This window comes from Ochlerotatus camptorhynchus, unplaced genomic scaffold, assembly GCF_037179485.1.
Source record: "Ochlerotatus camptorhynchus isolate MF236.1 unplaced genomic scaffold, CSIRO-AGI_Acam_v1.1 ptg000489l, whole genome shotgun sequence".
NCBI lineage: Eukaryota > Metazoa > Arthropoda > Insecta > Diptera > Culicidae > Ochlerotatus > Ochlerotatus camptorhynchus.
In genome coordinates this window covers 200005-221686 of record NW_027040974.1, presented here as the reverse complement: position 1 = coordinate 221686, position 21682 = coordinate 200005, and the positions used below count along the sequence as shown (strand labels likewise).

At 34.8% G+C, this 21682-nt stretch overlaps 1 protein-coding gene across 1 annotated transcript; it reads left to right on the top strand.

The window, feature by feature from the left end:
- The first annotated feature begins 17865 nt into the window (after positions 1-17865).
- eve (even skipped) lies at positions 17866-21296 on the top strand. Its single transcript, XM_065235457.1, has 3 exons — positions 17866-18192; positions 19485-19678; positions 20676-21296. The coding sequence occupies exons 1-3, from the start codon at positions 18063-18065 to the stop codon at positions 21273-21275; spliced, it is 924 nt and encodes a 307-aa protein (XP_065091529.1). The 5' UTR covers positions 17866-18062; the 3' UTR covers positions 21276-21296.
- The last annotated feature ends 386 nt before the right edge of the window (positions 21297-21682 follow it).

The following is a 21682-nucleotide window of genomic DNA, read 5'->3' as shown; positions in this document are numbered from 1 at the left end:
AAATGCATGCACATGTTTGTTTTGTTAGTTTGCTATATAATAATGCAAAAATAACAATAAGAACAAAGAAATATATCAAAATAAATTGCAATGAATTTTTGAATCGGAAATCTTATAGGTAATTATTGCATTGTTTGAATTACGCACGGCAAATCTCAATTAAACTCATGCATGACGATTGTGGTTTTAGTTTTTCTCAACACTGAAATGTGAAGTATCCAAGCAAAATTAATCCCAGCCATTTGACACAGTTTTTGAAAGATTAAAAGCAATTTAAATTATCTAAGAAAACAAAAATGGGATAATCCACACAAACAGTACTTGACTTCTGCTGCAGCGTACGAAACAAACAAGATGAGTTTTTTTTTTCAAATCTTTAGACCGTGAATGGATTATTTTAAGATCGTTCTGTTTTCACAGGTATAATTATTGAAATATAAGCATGCATAAGCCAAGCTGGAATTATTAAAAATCTATTTGAAGAATTAACGCTTCTGAGCCTTTCTTCTCGTGTTGCACATTTTTGCATAGGATAGAAATGTGATTTCTTAATTACCGATGACGACCTTGTTAAAGATTCAATATTTTTATGTTTATACAACTTAATTACTGACAAACCCTATGCTAACAGCTTGGTTTCGGGGGGAAAGAGAACCGTCAAAAGGACTCGGTATGCAGATAACATGGCCAAGATCACCAAACAGTGAGACTAATCCTGTGGATGAGATGGTAGTGGAAAATGCAATTTCGTTCTGCTCTGCTGGTGTGGCTTCACTGGTGCTGAGCAAAATAAACTTATATTGCTACCGATAGGTTGAGCAACACAAAAACCTTTCTCGAACTATGGTCAGCTTTGTCTCAAGGGTAGGTGAAGAAATGCATCTCAAAAGATTTACCAACTAACCCCTAGTTGAGGGCAATATTTTGAAGAATCACAGCACGATACAAGAAGATGAAGCGTCATAAAACTAGCCTTTAAGAAGAATACCGTACAAATTAAAATTATTGCTACATAGTACAGTAAACGGTTGATTTTGCTCATCAATTGATCAATTATATTTTGTGGTATATACATTGATTTTTTCATATGCAAAACGGTAAAAGTGCTTAATAAAACTTTGACCTTTTCATAATGAAGTTCAGTTTCTCCACAGTCCAATATGAGGTAAATTCTATGCTAAAATTTGGTTTCTTCCTGTACTCATCAGCCGTCATGTTTTATTATCAGAGCATAAAGAGACCGTCATAATGTCCTGGTTTTGCTACAACCACTATGACCTCGCCGGAGATGTTCATTTCTAGCTACCTTCTAATTTTTGCTACTCAATATCTGCAATTTCATTTGCTTCTGGGCTGTTGTAATACAACTTTCTTAGAATCTCAAACTCAATTGCAGTAAACTTATATACAGGCAAAACGTATACCTAAAGTAAAACCATAGCTTTTGGTTTCATAAAGATGTCGTAAAGTTATCCCATATAAGGAAGTTGATGGTTGGTTTAAAGAAAACCACATAGTTGAATACCAAGCAAAGTTTTTTAACGAAATTAAATAAGCTTTGCTTTTAATCTATTGAGAATATTTTAGTGACAATTATATTCCCAAAATAAAATACAAATATTCATCGAATGAATGCTTTCTTTGCTAGGTATTTATTGCTCAGATACTGTGAACAATATTTATTTGGTTATTTTTATGGAAACCTTTTCCGAGACTATGGTCTATGGCCTATGGCTAAAAATGGCCTAGAGCCTATGGCTAAAATCATCTTTAATAAAGATTAGAAAAATCTATGTTGATATTTTTCAGAATGAGGTTACTAAAGACCAGAAGTTGCCGAAGAAATGTGCTCAACTTTTTGGCTCAACTCTGGTACTATCTTCGGTCCCAAGCTAATCGATGCACCCCTCGAGACCTAAGAAAATCCACGAACCCCTCGTTTTATCTGTCAAACATAGTGTAGTACTAGAATTTCAACTAGAATGGGATACGTAAATCGATTTGCTTGGGACCAATAGGCCAGTAGTGAGCCAATTTAAAATCATTAGTTTCCACCGGTTGTTAATATTGTCGCTTGACATTTATCGATTTTTTTTTCCTGCTTTTTTTCTGTTTCCTGTGACACTGAGTCGAAAACATAAATTCTTAAACTTTCTAATCAAACACACTACCCGTCATAAGTATGGACTCGTATATAAAAGTATTAGAAGATCCATTTGAATATTGCATCACCTTGAAAAGTTTAGCATCACTCTAATAAAATGTGTCAAGTGTTTGGAATTACTTCAGAAAGTAATTACTCACTTCAAACGTGTTTTGAATCACTTCCAAAAGTATTTGTTCACTTTTAGAGTCATATCAAAAGAGTTAGAAATCTCTTTGGAAAGTACTAAATGACTTCATTATAGTTTGGAATCACAATTTTTTGAACATAGTTCAAACTTTTTAGAGCTGATTCAATTGTTACCGAAATAAGTAACTATTTCCCAAGTAGCACAAGTTGTCACATAAAAGTTCATAAAAAACCATGTGTCATAAAATCATTAACAACCATGAAGGCAACAGAAATGCAATCAAAAAAGCGCTAGATTCGAGATGATATGGTGTGAAATGCGCAAAATATGTGGGTATTATCCGAAAGGGGACAACGTGTAGTAGTCGAATATCAATGTCTGCCGCCATTTTGGAATGCAAGGTGGAGGCCATCGGTTTAAGAAAAAAATAGCAAATACCCTGCAATATGAGTACACAGCAAAAAAATAATTTTGATATCACGTCAAAGTGGATGCACTACAATCATGTCGAAAATATGGTGTAATATTACTTGCTAAAAAGGACAAAATTTTCATTTATACAATGCATGAACTGACATTACGCTTCTTTTACTGCATTTGTTTATTTATGTGGTCATAAAAATTACATGAAATTTTCGACATGATTGTAGTGCATCCACTTTGATGTGATATCAAAATTATTTTTTTGCTGTGTATTTTCAGAACGGGGACTTTATTATTTACCGTGCGGGACCGAAATCCGTACAGCACCGAAATCCGTACACCCTGTTGAATTTGTTTATTTATATGCATCATAACAATGTAAATATTATACATGAATACATATTCATGTTCATTCATGCATCAGCTTGATGTTTACTTCAACAATTAAGCAATATAACATGCAATTAAAATAAGAAAAATAAAAACCTAATCACGTGTCGGGCATTTCTGTCAATCGGTTGCGTTCTTAACGATTTTCTAAGAAAATGTCTCGGATTTACTTCCAGTTGTTAAGCGTATTTAAGTGATTTTTGCAAGTAGTTTCCTGAAGGTCGATCGGAAAGGTAAGTGTTTATCGTTTTATATCTCAATTCTAAGCAATGGATCGTTCATATGGTATTTATTTATGAAAATTAGTACTGTACGGATTTCGATCCATATATAACAGCTGATTCTAAATCCGTACACTTGTGCATCACTAATGACGATTCTACTTTATCCAATGTTTTTCAGCAGATCATGGAAACTAAATACACGCCGGAGGATTTGGAGAAGACTGTGGCAATGATGCGTGCGGAGAAATCTTACCGAGAAGCATCCAGGGATTTTGCCGTTCAATTCACCACCATAAGAGATGCCGTATTGAATCGCTACTCTCTTATTTTATTCGTATTGTAAACGTTATATTATTAATATCTTTTAATGAAGAGCGTCAAGAACCAGCCGAAAAGTACTACAACGCAGCTCCCCTACAGGATATCACCAACACGCATATACAAGTTTACAGAGAGCAGACAGAAATGGGCCAGAGAGCATTCCCAGCTACCAGCGAGGAATGACCGGAAATACACATGAAAGTAGGGCGGGCGAAAATTGATAAAGAGAACGCAAAGAAACAAAGGATTGAGGAACGACAAAAGAAAAAGGTTGAGCGAGAGAGGAAGAGCAGGAAGAAAAGGAAGAAGAGCAAAGAAAGTTCCCTAATAAACGAATACCATGAACGAACTTTATCCCGGATGGGTAAACTTTCCCACAAATGGTTTGGATGATACCCCGAACACGTCGTTAAGCTCTCTATTATGGTTATTTTTATTAGGGTTGGAAGCAAGAAAGCATTATAACTTGAAAAGGCAATGGTAACAATGGAGAAGAAACAGAAGAAAGCTGTGGAAAAGAAGCAATGAAAGATCTGTATTTTTATGATTATTACTCTCTTGACGTATTAAATTAAATTAAGTTATAGTCGTTATTTTACCAATTTTAATTTTCATGCACAAAACGAAAAACTAATCCTTGATGTCAGTTCATTGTCTTTTTTTATTGGTTTCTAAGATGGTTGTATTTTTCTTTTACTTATCCGCCATTATAGGGCTACCATCTTAGGAACCGGTTAATTTATCGCTTGATGCCAGTGGGTTGGTGGAGTTCCAAAGTATGGCGCATCTTGCACGTTATCACATGTCAAATTTCAAAAACCTCGAAGTTGTGATCGGAGGAAAACTCCAGTAAGAATATTTAACCCAAAGCACTGGTATAGAATAAAATTTGGAAGAAATTAATCCTTAAACATGATATTAGTTAGCATAAAAATCCAGAACAGTTACATTCTTAAATAAAAAGAATTCAGTTACCTCTCCTTTGAATCGATTGGAGCATCAATTAATCTAACGCTGATATCATTAGTTAAAAAAGTAAAAGTAAAAAAAATGAACTTGAACCTTTGAAGAATGATTCTTATGTAAAATCGTGCACTGAATTCAACAATGTAGTTAAAAAAAATGTCAGTAGGATAGTGTTTGAGATACAGCTAAAAATGAAAATTCACTTTAAACAAATTTGATTACTATAATACAAATATCTCTGGTTGTAATGAGATTATATCAATTATTTTAACGCTAAATTAGAGGTAAGAAATTTTTTCGTTCGATCAATTGAACATCAATTGTCAGTGAGATTGATGGTATTGTTGTTAGTTAATAGTTTTTTTTAAGTCTTTCTAAGAAAAATTGAATTTCTGCTAAGTTTTTAAGCAATGTTAATTAAAATGTTTATGGTGGTTCTACCATTACTCTCACGGAAAAATAGTGTTATAACGATCGAAATAAAATGTTATCACGTTTAATTTGGCGTTAAAATAATTAATATCACTTCATTGCAGCCAGATATATTTGTGCTTTAGTTTTTTTTAACGTGAGATTTCATTTTTTAGCTAGGGGAAGGAGGGGCATAGTGAACAGGCGGGGCATAATGAGCATCCCGTACTTTGGCTCTGGATCTCCAACTGCATGAAACAAATCAACTGGTAGTAGGATCAATATCATTAAGATATTGATCCTACAGCCAACAAATTTGTTCTGAACGGCCGGAAGTCCAAGCTGGAGCACGCGCGATGCTCACTATGCCCCACCTGTTCACTATGCCTCTCTTACCCCTATATCTCCAAAACTATCCTACCGAGATTTTTTTTTGACTATATTTTTGGATTCAGCGCACGATTTTACATGGGAAATGACCATCATCGTACAAAGTTCAAATATGCTGTAAACTAGTGTATTTATACGAATATAGCTGTTTTGGACTCTTAGCCAAGCAACTACAAAAAAAAATACTTTATTCAAGATAGCAACACGTTTTTTTTTCATTGATTTGGATCGATTTACATTCATGTACGGATTTTGATTCATGACTGTACGGATTTTGATTCATCCTCAACACAGTGTACGGATTTCGATTCAAAACTGTACGGATTTTGATTCAATCGTAAAACGCTGTACGGATTTTGATTCAAGATATGTGCAATTTAAATCCTTTTTTCTAATAATTGAAGGTAATTTTAAGACCTGGTGTTTGCAAATATTGGAAAAATGAAGATAAATGTAAAGGAAAAAGATGTGATACAGAGCATAATGTGATAGCATTATTTAGTATTGACCGTTAATGATTCTCTCGTGCTTAGGTGTACGGATTTCGGTCCCGCACGGTAGTAAGAAATTTTTTTATGCCACAATGACAGCGAAAACACCCATATTGTAGGGTATATGACGGGTTTTTTTTTCTTAAACCGATGGCTGATATCTTTGAATCCAAATTGATATCCGCAACCTGAACATACCCAATAATCGATCATCGCAGTTAGGCCCTCATGATTCTGAACGATGTATTAGAATTATTCATAATTTAATGAAGTCGTGGTACCAAAAACAGAAAAACAAAAAAAAATCTTTTCATTTACATTCAAATTTAAAATGTGTTACTTTTACGGCTTCCATACGGATACACCGATGCACGCCAACGCCAATGAACGGCGTAACGCACGACGTTGCCGCCGCCAAGACAAAAATGGCGGCCACCGATGAATTGATAGTTTAGTTTGCTTGTTGAGATTCTGCGAATCATGACAAACAAAGCTAATGAAGATTCCGGATTAAAGATCCATTGCTCTAAATTTTGGCGATGTTCACTGTTATTAGTCTTGTTTTTGCATTATTTGATAAACTAACAAAACATGCACGAGCTGAACATGCTATCAATTGAAATTTGGGCAGATTTTTTAGTTTTTTGACATTTGGGCTGCAATATTTTTTGATGTTGTAAGTGTAAGTGAGTTAAAATGCATAAACATCTTTATCATGAGGTTTGCTCTGCATGTTTCGCACACGAGATTGTTCTCGGGAAGACTATCACTCTACCCTACAATAAATACAAATTTAAGAAGAGCATAAAAGAACATAAGGTATGTTCCCGTACTTGCTTTTCTGTAAGAATATTTACAGCAATTGTAAATGCACCATATTATTTTCTTACAGAAACTTACAGAAAGCTGTAGCAACTTACAGAAAAGCAAAAAAGCAAGTGCTGGTGCAGAACTTTGATATACGGTCGTAACATAAGTACACGGGTTTTTTCACTTATATTTTGGAGCAACCTTAAAGTTCTGGACTAATACTTGGGCATTCAGAAAATAATGTACGTATTTTGAGCACGATAAGGATATTGATATATTCTTCGAACCTAAGAGCTCAAAATGTGAAAATGTTTAAGTTTAAAGTTTATTACGTTGATTAAATGAACTCTCACTTGCAAAACACAGGAGCTTATCAGTTATCATTTATATTCTAAATTTGTTAAGCTATAGCAAACCACAAATCCATAAATATTGTTACGCTTGTTTGAACAAATATGCTCATTCTACCTCTAAAGGATTCTTTTCTGATAGTATGGACAAAAATTTACTGTAGGTACGGTAAGTATTGTTAAAATATGACCCTATAGCTTGATGAATGATCAAAATTTACCTACTCGAAAGAAGCATAGATTTCATGCAAAACCATTTTCAGGCCATACTTTCTCAACCAACATTATCGATTTTTATCTCCAGGTTGCACTTGAAGGATCCTCATTTTTGATCTGTCAATTATCTTCATACCTCCATGCCTTCATCCTAAACAATAAATTCTTCGCATTAATGAGACAATTTTTCGCAGCAGACTCATTTGCCCGCCCAAGACCATAAAACGGCAACTAATTAGTGAAAAACAAATATTCTTAATAGATTACTACCCGTTGTGGAGCAGGATCGGGAAAAACAAACTACGGGCGTTTTCGCAGGATTAGAATATTTGTTTATCATTTGTCTTCCAACTGAACTGGGGCAATGAATCACGGATAGGCCCAAAGTAAACGGTTGGAATGAAAAGAATCATGCACGATCAGTGGTTGTTGATTTTTCTAAAGGTCATTAAAGTTTTGTACCGAAAAAGCTGGGCGGTATTACCGTTTACAATATTAGGTACCTGAAATCAGCTTTACGGAAGGTTACCAAAAACACAAACGGACTATTGATTTTGTTTTATTGTCATCCACTTTAGCTCCTTTTTGCACTTTACGTATCTTCTCCAACGGCTGGACCAATATTCATTTTCTAACATCATAATTGTCGATTATAAAGCGCATAAACGCCATGATCAAATATGTTCTGAAACTTACCAAAAATCATAAATTTAATCCACACTCTTTGCCGAGCGCTGCCCTACCAGCGGTTCTCAATCTAATGGTCGTAGCTTACCGGATGGTTATTCTATCTTTTCTGTCTTAGTTGAATGATTTATTTTTTTTGTTTTCTTTTACCGAGATTCAGAGCGAGATAATCACTTAATTCTTATAGATAAAATCTCATGTGTTTTAATAACATTAATACTCGAGTAAGTGGTCAAAGCGTCGTTGCTGTTTAAGTAAACAATGACTGCAAACGTCAATTTCTCGAAACTGCTAGATAACCACCATCAAATAGGCAAAATTAGTGTGGGTGAGCAAGTAATTTCCACAAATTGATTAAACAAAAGCAGTTACGAAGTGTTGATGTTAATGGGGTCGACACACAGATGACGAGGGGGTGAAAATGATAATGATGTTTCACTATCTGTCATACTGTATTGCATATGTATAAATACGTAGCATCCAGGTGTCACGGTTGAGGTAGCGTAACCAGTTTTAATTTTGCTTTGTATTGGCAGTAAGAAGCAAACAGAAAATAAAATACAATGTCGCGAGACTGATTCGTTCTCCTCGTTATATCGTTAACAACAAAATCAACAGATTTTGACCGATCACACTAGTTACATCCTAGAAAATATTTCAAAGAGGGCGAGTTCATTAGACTAGTTTTTGTGACCATTTCACATTTTTTATGTTTTAAATATTATCGTGTAAAATAATCTTTAAATATGTATATATATTTATTAGTTGGTCGTTAACAATGAATGTTTAAGAACCGCTGTTTTACACAGTTCTGTTTTCTCTGCTTCAAATTACTTTGCCTGCTTATAGCATTCAACGGTTATATATATATATATGTTTGTTTGTATATAAAGTTCATCCACGCTTTTAGTCCATGCTCGAATACAACCACGATGCCATAAACGCCAGGATGGAATTCATAAATCCTTGTCGGTTTTTTCTTGGTTCTTTTTTCTCCGACCTAGAAGGCAACATAAAAGACGGTTGGGGAGCAAGCAAAGTTTGCTTGCTACGATGAGGTCGCTGTTTTAATTTCTTCATTAAATTACGGACCATTATCTGCTGCTGAACTCGCAAATATAGTCTCTTGTTCACCAACAGCGCAGAGAGCCGACATGTCGAGAAGTAGAATATAATATTTTATGGGTTCACATCACACCGGGGCTACATGAGCATTTTGTATCGTTATGTACAAAGCAATTCTTATGTATTTTAAACGATATCATTAAACCTCGCAGTGCTGTCTATGTGGGTGGTGAAGCAAACATACATAATTATGTGCTGCAAAATAAAATCACTATTTTTTAAAGAGGTAAACCCCTATTATTAAAAATATTTTCATTGGCGTTCCTCCGGGACTAAGCACCGAATCATACCATGCAGTAGCGAAACACAGTGAGCAAGTGGGGGTCGGAAGGAAAGCAACCTTTATCACAATGAATACTAAACATGCTTATGAATCTTTTATGTGGCGAGAGATAAACTTCTATAAGTTCAGTCAAATGTCGCGTAGCATTTGAAAACGGCATAAAAGCATTTGTAAATAAAAGTTGTAATGATAGTGGTATTGGTTTCGTGGGCGTACTTTGGTTCACGTGGAAAGGGCCTTACAACATTTGTTTACAAAAGCTATTGTGCTGTTTTCAAATGTTACGCCTGAAATATGCATCCTGTAGCCAATGTAATCATGTACGTTTGTATACCAGCTGTCCCTATCTAGATGTTGGATCTACTGGCGAATAGCGATTGGAGAAAACCGTTGAGCTCTTTTAGCACACAAAACGGCGACAAAAGTTGAACCAAACCATTCTTCGGACATCAATTTTTCTTATACTAGGTAAGATGGAGTATCTTTTTTTTCCTTGATTTTTTTTCCGTCGATCTTGTTTTCCGTGCTGAGCACCAATGCTACCGACGCCAGGGAAGCAGATCCCACACCTGGACCGTACATATCGACCCATCAACTCATGAACAACGGCTTTACTTCCCGAAGGAAGACGTGATCAGATATGTTATGTCTCAGAACGCTTACCACTACACCACCGGCGCCGCTAGATGGAGTAACTGTCACAAAAATTGTCAAACGATGGATCGCTCGCATGAATTTTTGATAACAGTATATTTTAGATATATTACATATTTAACCTTCAACTTAGCATACTTAAGTTAAATATTTCTCCCATTACCTTCATTACCACCCACGTTTGTCATGGCAATGCATCACAGCTGGCACGCAGGTTTCAGTTCCAGCGCTTCTGGAGATACGTTTAAGCGCTTATATTGAACGAATTTTCCAAGCATGTCTCCTTTGTTATCACACATACGAATTTATAATATCCTTCATTTTCACGTTCAAATCTATAATCCTACTATCAATACAATCTGACAATAAGCGTTCGTGATAACATATTTTTCCTACCGTGTGGTCGAGTTAACAGTAACAGTAGTAATCACAACAAAAATAAGATCCTAATGGTATATGAAGGACTTTCAAAAGATAACAAATAATGTTTTCTTGATAACAAATCCATGTATGCGTTTTGATATTAGTAATTTCGTAAATAATAAACAAAATGAGTAATCAATATGTCATTAAAACTATGGTAGGAAAACAAAAAAAAATAAAAAAAAGTAAATTAGTTATTGTTTTGATATCATGATATCAAATTTAGTAATCTAAATGTTTTGAAATCTATTAGTTGATATCAAGATTTAGAATCAAAAAATGTTATCAATAAAGTGTAAATGGTGCCATATTAAAGTACAGAACTGGAAATAATCATCCAGTGGTATTTTACAAGAAAGAATATAATGCATCGCTTTTGTCATTATAGACAAATAACAAAAGTTAAAATATGACGAACTATTGATGTTTATTAGATCCAATAGCATAGAAATAGACTATGTGAAGTTTTTATAATAGATAATAGACGATGTGAAGTTTAGAGTTTCTTTTTCATGACACATTCTAGTGGAATTATATTCAATATAGGAATAGGACACACGAATCATGTAAAAAATTAGTCTACTATAACTCATATATTGTTATGAATGATCAATTCCTTCGCATCGAACATATTTTAGCATTTTTTTTATATTTATTTAGTTGCGAGAGAACTGATAGTTCATGAGATGTATGACAACATGTTTAAATATGAGCTAAGAAACCGTCTAAGCCTCCGAAAGTTATTTTACTTACATGATATATTCGACAATGTATTAGTATAAGTATTACAGGCAAACAGGACGAGATAAATTTTATATCGATTTGTAAATTCAATTCGCAGGTAGATTACTATCAATAAATGTTGTAAAACAACACTGTAAAAATCGTAATTGGCTCTGTGATGTTTATAAAGAAAACAACAAGCATCATAATTCACTCGTAAGAAGTATAAATAGAATCAAATGTAGATTTCAGTGATAAATGTGGATGCTTTTTTTATAAAATTTAATTTTATTTTAATTATATTTTTTAGAAAAATCAAAATAATATCAGAATATCAATTCAACCAAAATTTAAAAAAAGCATATTAAAATATGTTATCAACCTAATTTCAAAAACAAAATTATTTGATATCCGACTTTGCTCGGGAAAGTTATGAGAAAACATTCGGACGGATATAACTGCTAAGTAAGTTATTCAATATTCTATGTTTTTTTCCCATAGCCAACTTTGGATAACTATATTTTATAAATCTTAATGTGTTTTTTCTGATTTCAACATACCAAATGAAAGCTTGAAGTTTTATCTATCAATAGCTTGAAGTTTTATCTATCAATATCTATTATCTTTTTTGAGATGAACTCGATTAATCAATATTGTCATACATAAGAATTTAAAAGTATGTTGATACAACCAAAAAAAAAAAACTGGCCAAATTACAAACAATTTAGTGTTTTTAAGTTGAAAATTTTCATTACTCTTAATTTATTTGTTCTACAAAACATTCTACATCCAGTTATCCAGATTTGTGATGTTGGAAGTACTGAGGCAGCCAAACCGTTCATATCACAACACTTCACTTATGATGGAGTTAATGTTATAATCGTTTAAAACCCGACGGTCGTGCCCCTTACACCAGAACAAACTGCAACAACCGACGATCTTTCAAACTCGGACACATGAAGCTACGAAAAAGCACTTATGCCTTCACTAACTTATTCTTTTAAACGATGAGAGTGTTCGAAAAGTCATTCTCAAGACAAATTCATTGAGCCTCCTTGCGAGAATAAACTCGCGTGCGAATGCAGCAAACAAAATTCACAGGCATATTTACGCACTTACAACGCCGAAAAATCATTCCAGCTTTAAACTCATAAAAACCACTCAAACTTCAATTGGTAGCATGCCTATGCATGTTGCGTTAGTTTTCCAATCCGTGATGCACAATCAATAGTAATAACAATGAATAGCGCCGACATATAAAGAAATTAATGTTTGAACCTGAAAACTCATCGGTGATTTTTGTGACGTTGAATTTTGGATGGCAAAACTCATAGGCGCATAAACTCATGCATGAGATCGGAGTTTTTGAGTTTTTTTTTCCGAAAACTATGCAGCAATGCGAGCAATGTTAATTATTTCGATTAGCCATACCTTTCAAAAAGTGGCTCGATCTTAAAACTTTGTAATCAAATTTCCAAAAACTAGCCTCAGTACTTTGAATAAGTTTTGATGGCTTGGGGTTCTGTGAGTTACTTGATGCTAACTAGGCAGGTGCCACTAATGTAGATGGAATCCTTAGTTGTTTCTATTTAAAAAGTTGCTGAACCCACCAGCATATTACACACATTATAAAACAAATTAGAACTTACTGTGAAGCTGCTGGAGTATTGAAATAGTAATAGCTTTTTGATGCAGAACAATCGAGATATCATTCTCTATTATTCTTATGAAACCACAAACCACAAATGCCAATTCATTTTGTTTTATCAAAGTGGAAAGATAAATAGACACAATTCTTGGTGTTTTTTGGATCTAAAAAACGATTTAAAAAAAATGTATGCTCTTATTGTTAAGATCAATCAAGCACTTTGAAATTTCGAGTTCTGCATATTAATGGTTTGAAAGCTATTTGTGTAATAGAACTCAACGAACTTTAGCGATTCTATCCCGTGGGGAATAACTTTTGAAAGCCCCAGGGAATTGAATTTGGGCCCGTTTTATTTATTATGTAGGTATATTAATGTAATGCGACGTGTTTTACAATGTTACGACATTATTTTTTACACAGATGTCACTGTGTTTTTCATTGCAGCTAAGGATTTACATCAGACGAGAACTAATGTTTTGTGGATTTTAGTAACCTTTTATGAGATCAATATGCAGTGATGGATGGCAGCCAACAATTTCAAGTTTCCTATTAAATAACAAAACTGCTGACCGCTGTTATCCTTAAAATTAACAAGAAAGAGTTGCATTCTGAAACAATGCTGAACCCTAGTAGCACACTTGTCATAAAACAGTTGCGGAAACATATATATGACCAGGTTTGCTTCCACTCACTTGCTATAAAAAATTAATGAGAGAGAGAAGGATTAGTAATTTCCATTTAATTCCACTACCTTATTTGCTTATCCTTGACAGATACGCGTATTTCGTCTACAATGTGCAGACTTCTTCAGTGTCTTGTTCTAATACTCGACTGAAGAAAAACATCGCATGTACCAATATGTTGTAATTTGAAAGTAACAAGAAGAGGGTGTAAAGTATGTGTTCGACTCATAAAACGTGTCAATTTCGCTTGCAGAGCGTCACAATCAGCGATCTTATGATTCGTGAGCGTTCAATCAGAGTGACCGCTCACGAATCGAAAAATCGTTGATTGCGACGCACTGAAAGCAATATTGACAGGTATTATGACGGCATCGCACCCATATTTTTGAAAAACCTTTCTAAAGAACTCGCATTTCCTCTAGAGCGTCTTTTCAACATGTCTCTGATAAATGGAAAATTCCCTGAAATTTGGAAATCATCTTATTTGGTACCTATTTTCAAATCAGGTGCAAATTCAGATATTCGAAATTATCGTGGAATTGCTATTATTTCTTGCATTCCAAAACTTTTTGAATCAATCGTAAACGGCAATATTTTTCAGCAGGTGAAAAATCTAATATCAAGTAAACAGCACGGCTTTTTTAAAGGTCGCTCAACTACCTCTAATCTTCTAGAATATGTATCTATCATTATTAAAGCGTTGGACAGTGGCAAGCATGTTGAAGCGCTATACACCGACTTCAGTAAAGCATTTGACCGCATCGACATACCATTATTAATCCTCAAATTGCAGAAAATAGGAATGGAGCCTGGACTTTTGAATTGGCTTCAATCATACCTAACACATCGTAAACAAATAGTCCGATTTCAAAATAAACTTTCAGAACCAATTTCAGTCACCTCTGGGGTACCCCAGGGTTCTCATTTAGGCCCACTTCTTTTTATTTTGTACATAAACGACATTTTCTACTTACTTAAAAAAATAAAATTGCTTGTATATGCAGACGACATGAAGCTCTTTAAGGAAATAAATAATTCTAGCGATGCAGAAGAATTTCAGAATGAAATCAATATATTCCAAACCTGGTGTAGTAAAAGTCTTCTTCAACTGAACGTAAAAAAATGTACTGCAATAGCATTTAGCAGAAAAATTGAAACACCGCATATTGAAATATCATTAGGCAACCAAATAGTAGAAAAAAAGCAAAATTGTAAGAGATCTAGGTGTAATCCTAGACTCCAAACTAACTTTTATAGAATATTATAATACTATCATTAGTAAAGCAAACAGAATGCTAGGCTTCATCAAAAGGTTCAGCCATAATTTCGAAGACCCATACACTATTAAGCTATCATATACCACATATGTAAGGCCAATTCTGGAATACTGCCACCTAGTATGGAATCCATACATTTCCATACACGAAGAACGCATAGAATCTGTCCAAAAACAATTCCTTTTATATGCTTTACGTAAATTGAATTGGACTGCATTTCCATTACCATCTTATGAAGCGCGCTGCATGTTCATCAATATACAAACACTTAAGGAGCGCCGCCAATTTGTAATGCTTTTCTTCATCAACGACATTATTTCAATGCGCATAGATTCGGCAGAAAATCTCGCACAATTAAACTTTTACACACCTTGTCGATATCTTAGAAAACGGAATTTATTTTCAGAAAAATCGTACAGAACAAACTATGCAAAAAATAGCCCAATCAATCGAATGATGCGCCTATATAATTTGCATTGCGGAACTATTGACATCACTATGTCCAAGCAGCAAATAAAAACTAAGCTAAAGCAGAATAGAATTAATGCATAGTATGTAAGTAAACATTGTAATAATCATTGTATGTAGTCTACAGTGGCTTGACGAAATGGAAATAAACACATACTTAACAACCTCTTCTTGTAACTTACAAGTATTAATTATCATTATAACATCTAATGATTTTATAATTCTGAAAAACAATTTTTATAGCAAGTGAGTGGAAGTAACCCTGCCCCCATTCCCTTCCCTACTCATTTGGTGCAATATACAATGTCAGATACATTCACACAAATGTCATTGGATTGTAATGATTATATTTCATTTTAATATATTCTACGATTTCTCAGGGTACTCTTTTCGATGTTGTTCTATCCCCTGAAGCAAATATTGCTGTTGAACTAGGTATCGAGTGGATCTCTTGATAAGTCAGAAATTAGCTTCACCCTTCATTCAGCCATATCGTTGGCAACCATCCCGGAAGCAACTCGTTGTATCGCATTGAAATAATCTGTATCATTACTCCATTCGTTTGCCGGTTTTTGCATGAAGCCGGTCGAAATTTCAAAAAGGAATCAGCACTGTTAGAAATGACGTTTGACTTGGGAACCCAACTGAAACGTAGCCCTCTTAAAGTTCGCCCAACAAGTGAAATCCAAATGTACCTGTGTCGGAGACGAAACTGGTGAAGACAGTTTACGTTTTCTCCTGTTTTTGGTTTTTGACGTACAACTACTTCTGTGTTTTCTTTATGGAGGTGGCCCAAATGGCAGTTTAATATTTCATACAAAAGCTTTATATAGAAATAATATAGTAGTTGGAATAATAATTCAAACAACATATCCTCACTAAAAAATGAACGGACAAGTGGATATTAAATATTTACACAACAATAATTTTCGTTTTAACAACTGCATATAGTAAGCCCCACCCCCATTCTCTAACTACGCTTATGAGATTGAGCAAATGTTTTTGAGTAATTCATCTGAACATACCAAATCGGCAAGATAAGAACTTCGAAAATATTTCAGTTTGGAATATGACTCTCAATGGTACACCGGCAGTTTTGGCAGAAAAAGGGATTTTTGGTGTTTAATTCAAACCATAAATATTTGAATAGTTATAACTTTTTCTAGATACATTCTAGCACCGTACTTTCTTTGGCAAAGTTATAAGACACTTCCTAGACTATATTTGTACATACTTAGTTGCATGGTTCATACAATATTGTGGTCTCTAGGGATACAAATGCAAAAAAAATGTGGTTTCCCCATACTAATTTCCATACAAATTTCAAACGCAATGCGGAAAACCTAGTTAAAACCAATCGTCCCCAAATTTTGCACAGTTGTTTGGGACTCCAAATGGAACTAAAAAAGAGTTGTTCTCGATTGGTGAGATAAATTTTGCGTTTTTCCATATAACGATGACCCATTCTAATATATGATTTTATACTGTTACAATTGGTCGACTTGCGCGCCGCTTGCAAAAACTTCGTCACAAAACTAAATACCTTAAGAACATTAAAACATGGTTTGTTTCCCTGATACCCATTGTGCTGTATCAATACATTAACATGTACTTAGACAGTACAGTTGATATTACCAGAATACAACAAACCACATTAATTTATGTATTGTAGAATGCAAAGTATTAAGGTATGTCATTGTGATCGAGTATATGTGTAACGGTGTACATATGCCTAGATAAACATATGTTGTAATTGTAATGTAATGTAACCACCAGTAGATGAAGATCACAGATTATGAAACGTATAATTACTTGCAAACGTATCAGAGAAGGTTCCAAATTTGTAATTCATAACGTAATTTTATAAACTTCACAGGAATTATTCTTTGTCAAGTCTTCAAGGCTCATGCTATCAGGAAGACAAAAGCTTTATTTAAGTGTTGTTGGTTCTGACCAAATAAAGGTTTTGTCTTTCTGATAAAATGAATCTTCGTAGTAAAAAGTGCAGTTATTCAGCTATTTAAATTTATTATCACTCGTTTCTCACCCTTGCACGTGAACCTTTTTTGAGTGAATGACATCAATGGGAAGGCACATGAATACATGCCACCAGTAATCAGGGCAGCAACGTGTACATAAAACACCCAGCACCATTTTATAAAAGTCTGCTTTACCACGTCGTTTTATGCTCCTGTTTACCGCTTCTGTTATATCATGCGCTAATAATCACAAAAGGATAATAATCCTTGCGGCTAGGAAAAACGCTTCCATCCATTGTCTCGCGCTGCTGCATGAAAGAGCAAAAGCGTAATCGATTTCTACTGGGGAGAGAATAATCATGGAGAATGAGAGGGAACATTATAGCAACAGTCGACTATGTTCGTCTTTCTTTTTCTTTCGAAGCTCGACGAGCTCATTGCAACCAAGTGTTGTCTCATTCAAATAGCAGTCTCGCTTACCCTTGTTCGATTTCTTCGTTGCTAGGGTACAAGCATAGATAGGTAGCACCGCCTTTGTTAGCGTTAGGAAACGCCCATCACTGCAGCAGGGTCAGTATTTAACATGAAGTCATACTGCACCACTCAACCAGTTTGAAACTAGTGTTCGTGTTCGTTAGTCATAATTCACGTCATACATTGATATGTAAGAAAAATAAACGTTCATTTAGTGCTTCGATGTCGAACAAGGTGCTAGTGAACAAATCATTAATCGACAAACAATCCTCATTAAGTGTGATTAGAATCAAAGTGCTTATTATCGAAGAATAAAAAAAGCCTCACGTGATTGATCAGTTAACATAATTCAATGAAAATGCAAGGATTTCGCAACTACACAATGGATGCATTGCAGCATCGAGACCAGTCAATATCTGTGGATTTACTCAGCGCACATCAGTACAATACAAAGTCATCCCCGCCACTATCACCTCTAAGCGGTAAGTTATCCATTTTATTGGAAAACAACCTGTTTAAAATACAGTCATTACAAAAGTTGGAAACTATTGACTGCTAATCGCAGCTCCGATCTATAAATCTGTAAAATAATCAAAATGCTACAAAATCAATTTTTAGAATTTTATGTTTATCTTTGCATAGCATTAATAATTAGCTGATTCATCATTGTGCAATTGAAAGATAATGCAGTTGAAATTAATAACAAACGAATATTAAATTGAATATCAATACAAACGGAAATCAGAATGTTTTTTTGGTTATATTCAATATAATGAACAATAACAAAAAATATACAGCAAACAATACAAATTACTATCACATAAAACAGGATGCACTTCAACCACGTTGTTTTTTAATTGTCAAGAAAGGAAATAATTTTAATTGTCAAGAAAGGAAAGAAATGGCATTGCATCGATTGTATTGAAATTTCATGAGATTGAGCACATCGATGTCAATTTACATTTCATAGATGCATAGTTTCCATTTGTTGCGATATTACATTCGTATTATGGTGCGTTCTAGCATATTGCGACGGGCTGTAGAAATATATGTTTGCTTACTACAGAGCCTCAATACCCAACAAACATTGGAAGCAGAATATGACCTTATTCAGACAAAATATACTTTTTCTGCTTAAAACTCGCTTAATTAGCCTTTAATTAGCAAACATTCTTTGTTGGGTGCTACAAATCCGAGTTGAGTGCAATTTTAATGAAAGTGGAGATGTTTGGTTTTTATATGATGATTTTATAAAGAGCCATTCTTGATGTCTCAGACTCATATAAGTTACATAGAAAAAAAAATAGTCAGATGGAATTCTAAGCCATCAGCTCCCATTTATTCTAATACATTTACCTTTAACTACCATTTTGACCTTCCCATACGTACCGTTAGATCTAATTCAAATCTAACGGTACGTATGGGAAGGTAAAAATGGTAGTTAAAGGTAAATTTATAAGACAAAGAGTCACATTGTTGACATATTGTTAAATATTTAACACTACTTCTTGATTCCAATTCCACCATATGATTTTTAACTCATACCTTGTTCAAAAAAGGATTTAGAATGCTCAACTATACTTTAACAAAGTAATGAACGCCTGCTGAAATTCCGATCGTCATTGAGGTAAATTCCTTTATAAAATGCAAATTTTCTAACTCCCTTCTGAGCAACGGGCGGTCGATATAAATGGATTTTTGTTTTTCTTTGCTTGCTGGAACTTGAGGTGGTACAATAATTTAATATTTGACTCTACTTTTACCTTTATTCCAGACTGTACCAGTCCACAATCAGAACACAACCATCAACAGGCACCGATGGATCCATCTGTCCGTCGGTATAGAACAGCTTTTACTCGTGACCAATTGGCAAGACTCGAAAAAGAATTCTACAAAGAAAACTACGTCTCTAGGCCACGTCGATGTGAACTTGCCACCCAGCTCAACCTCCCGGAGTCAACAATTAAGGTCAGTATAACACAAAAAACAAGGTCTTTAACAATATCTAGCCATTTCTGACGGACACTTGTAACTATAATTTGAGAACAAGCCGAAACAGCATGTGTTCAGTCGTAATGACGCGACAATGCAAACATTTACATGTAAACAACTGTGTTTCTCATAGAAACTGGTGCCACATTGAAACACAGTAGGCAAAATTTGGCACACTCGACGTTCGTCTCCGATCATTTTTAGGACAAAGAATCTCAAATTTCACAGTAACTTCTTAAGAGTGAAAATGGAACGTGGTAGTCTACTGACGATGCTCGAAATATTTTGGCTCTTCCATTTTCTACTCCGTCATGCATAGTTGTTGACATACTTATTTAATATGAACATGCAAACGATTCATTAAACAACCATCGTTTCACTGCATTGAAGTTGAAATCCTTTTTCCGCATGCAATGAAATATTCTCACGATATCTCGCGATCTCTCTTTCAGTGCGTTGATACAAGATATTGGTTGTTTGGTAATTATCAAATAACTATTATAAAATTAATGTAATTATCACATGCCATATCGACGCCGTTTGATGTGCCGCCCCATTGGTAAAAGTATATAAATAGTGACCACAGCTCCCGCCACCTTAACATATTCGGTTCGACGGCGGCGTTAGCGATCGTTTCATACTCCGTTTCATCATCATCATCATCATTTCTCTTTTTCTGTCATTCCGATTGTTCCTTTCAAGATATTTATTTATACGTTTCATCAACAACATTGACTTTATGACACTCTTCTGGCTACTGAATGTGAATAATTAAGTGTTTCTCTGATATGGAAGACATATATAAAGCTTATCACTGAGGTGTTAAGTGACCATTCCTACCTGAGCATTCCTTGAATGTGTGAATCATTTTTATTGATGCGTGTGATGACTTTGTCATGGAACAACCAATTTTGGAATGCGTATTGATCTAAACAACACTAACGAATGCTATTTTTTTTTTCTCTTATTCCAGGTTTGGTTCCAAAATCGACGAATGAAGGACAAAAGGCAGCGGATTGCAGTCGCTTGGCCTTACGCTGCAGTATACTCTGATCCTGCCTTCGCTGCGTCAATCCTTCAAGCCGCTGCTAATTCCGTGGGTATGCCATATGGTTATCCACCTGCACCAATGCTGCCCCAAATGTCTGCCATGGCTCCACAAATTCCAACAGCTTCCAATCATTTTTCCTACGGATACCGATATGCTCCTTATCCTATTCCACAAAGAACTGCACCCCTACATGCCTCCCCCTACCCAACCACTGCTGCAGCAATGTTGAGTTCTATGCCACAAGGGTACACTCCACTATCCATCCCAAAACAACATACCCCTCCACATGATCTTCAAAGTCCTTCTTCACCACATTCGGCTTTATCGCTCAGTCCCGGGTCAGATAAATCGAAGCTGGACATCTCTTCAACCACCTCAAACAGTACAAATAGCCCACTGAAATCTCTCAATGGGTCTTCCCAAGGACTTCTCATGGCCGCACCGACGACACACAGCCAAACTCTTTTGACTCCATCTCCAGAGAAACCAAAGCTCTTTAAACCGTACAAATCAGAAGCGTAATCGAGCTGCTAGTTTTTACAACTTTCGGTTCCTTGCTTCTATTGAATAGATCATTATTTTTTTGACTTGCGCAGTACCTTGTTAGATATTTTTGTGTGAGTGGTGACTGGAGGCCATTTGTTTTTTTTTCCCTATCATTGAAATTCCTAAATAGGCTGGCTCTGTTTCTTATGATGAGGTTATAAACTTTAATCCGCATATTTAAAGATAGTTCTAATAGCAGGACTGAACACGATTCATGTAGTATTGAATGCATTTGTATCAAGTGCATCCTAGTGATCAAACATTTATAGGTAAATTATCAAATCAAACTGATTTTTAGTCAATATAGTCTTTGGCTACAATTTTAATAAATATTTGTAAATATTGAATGTTTTATTGTACATAGCATGTATAGAATACGAAAT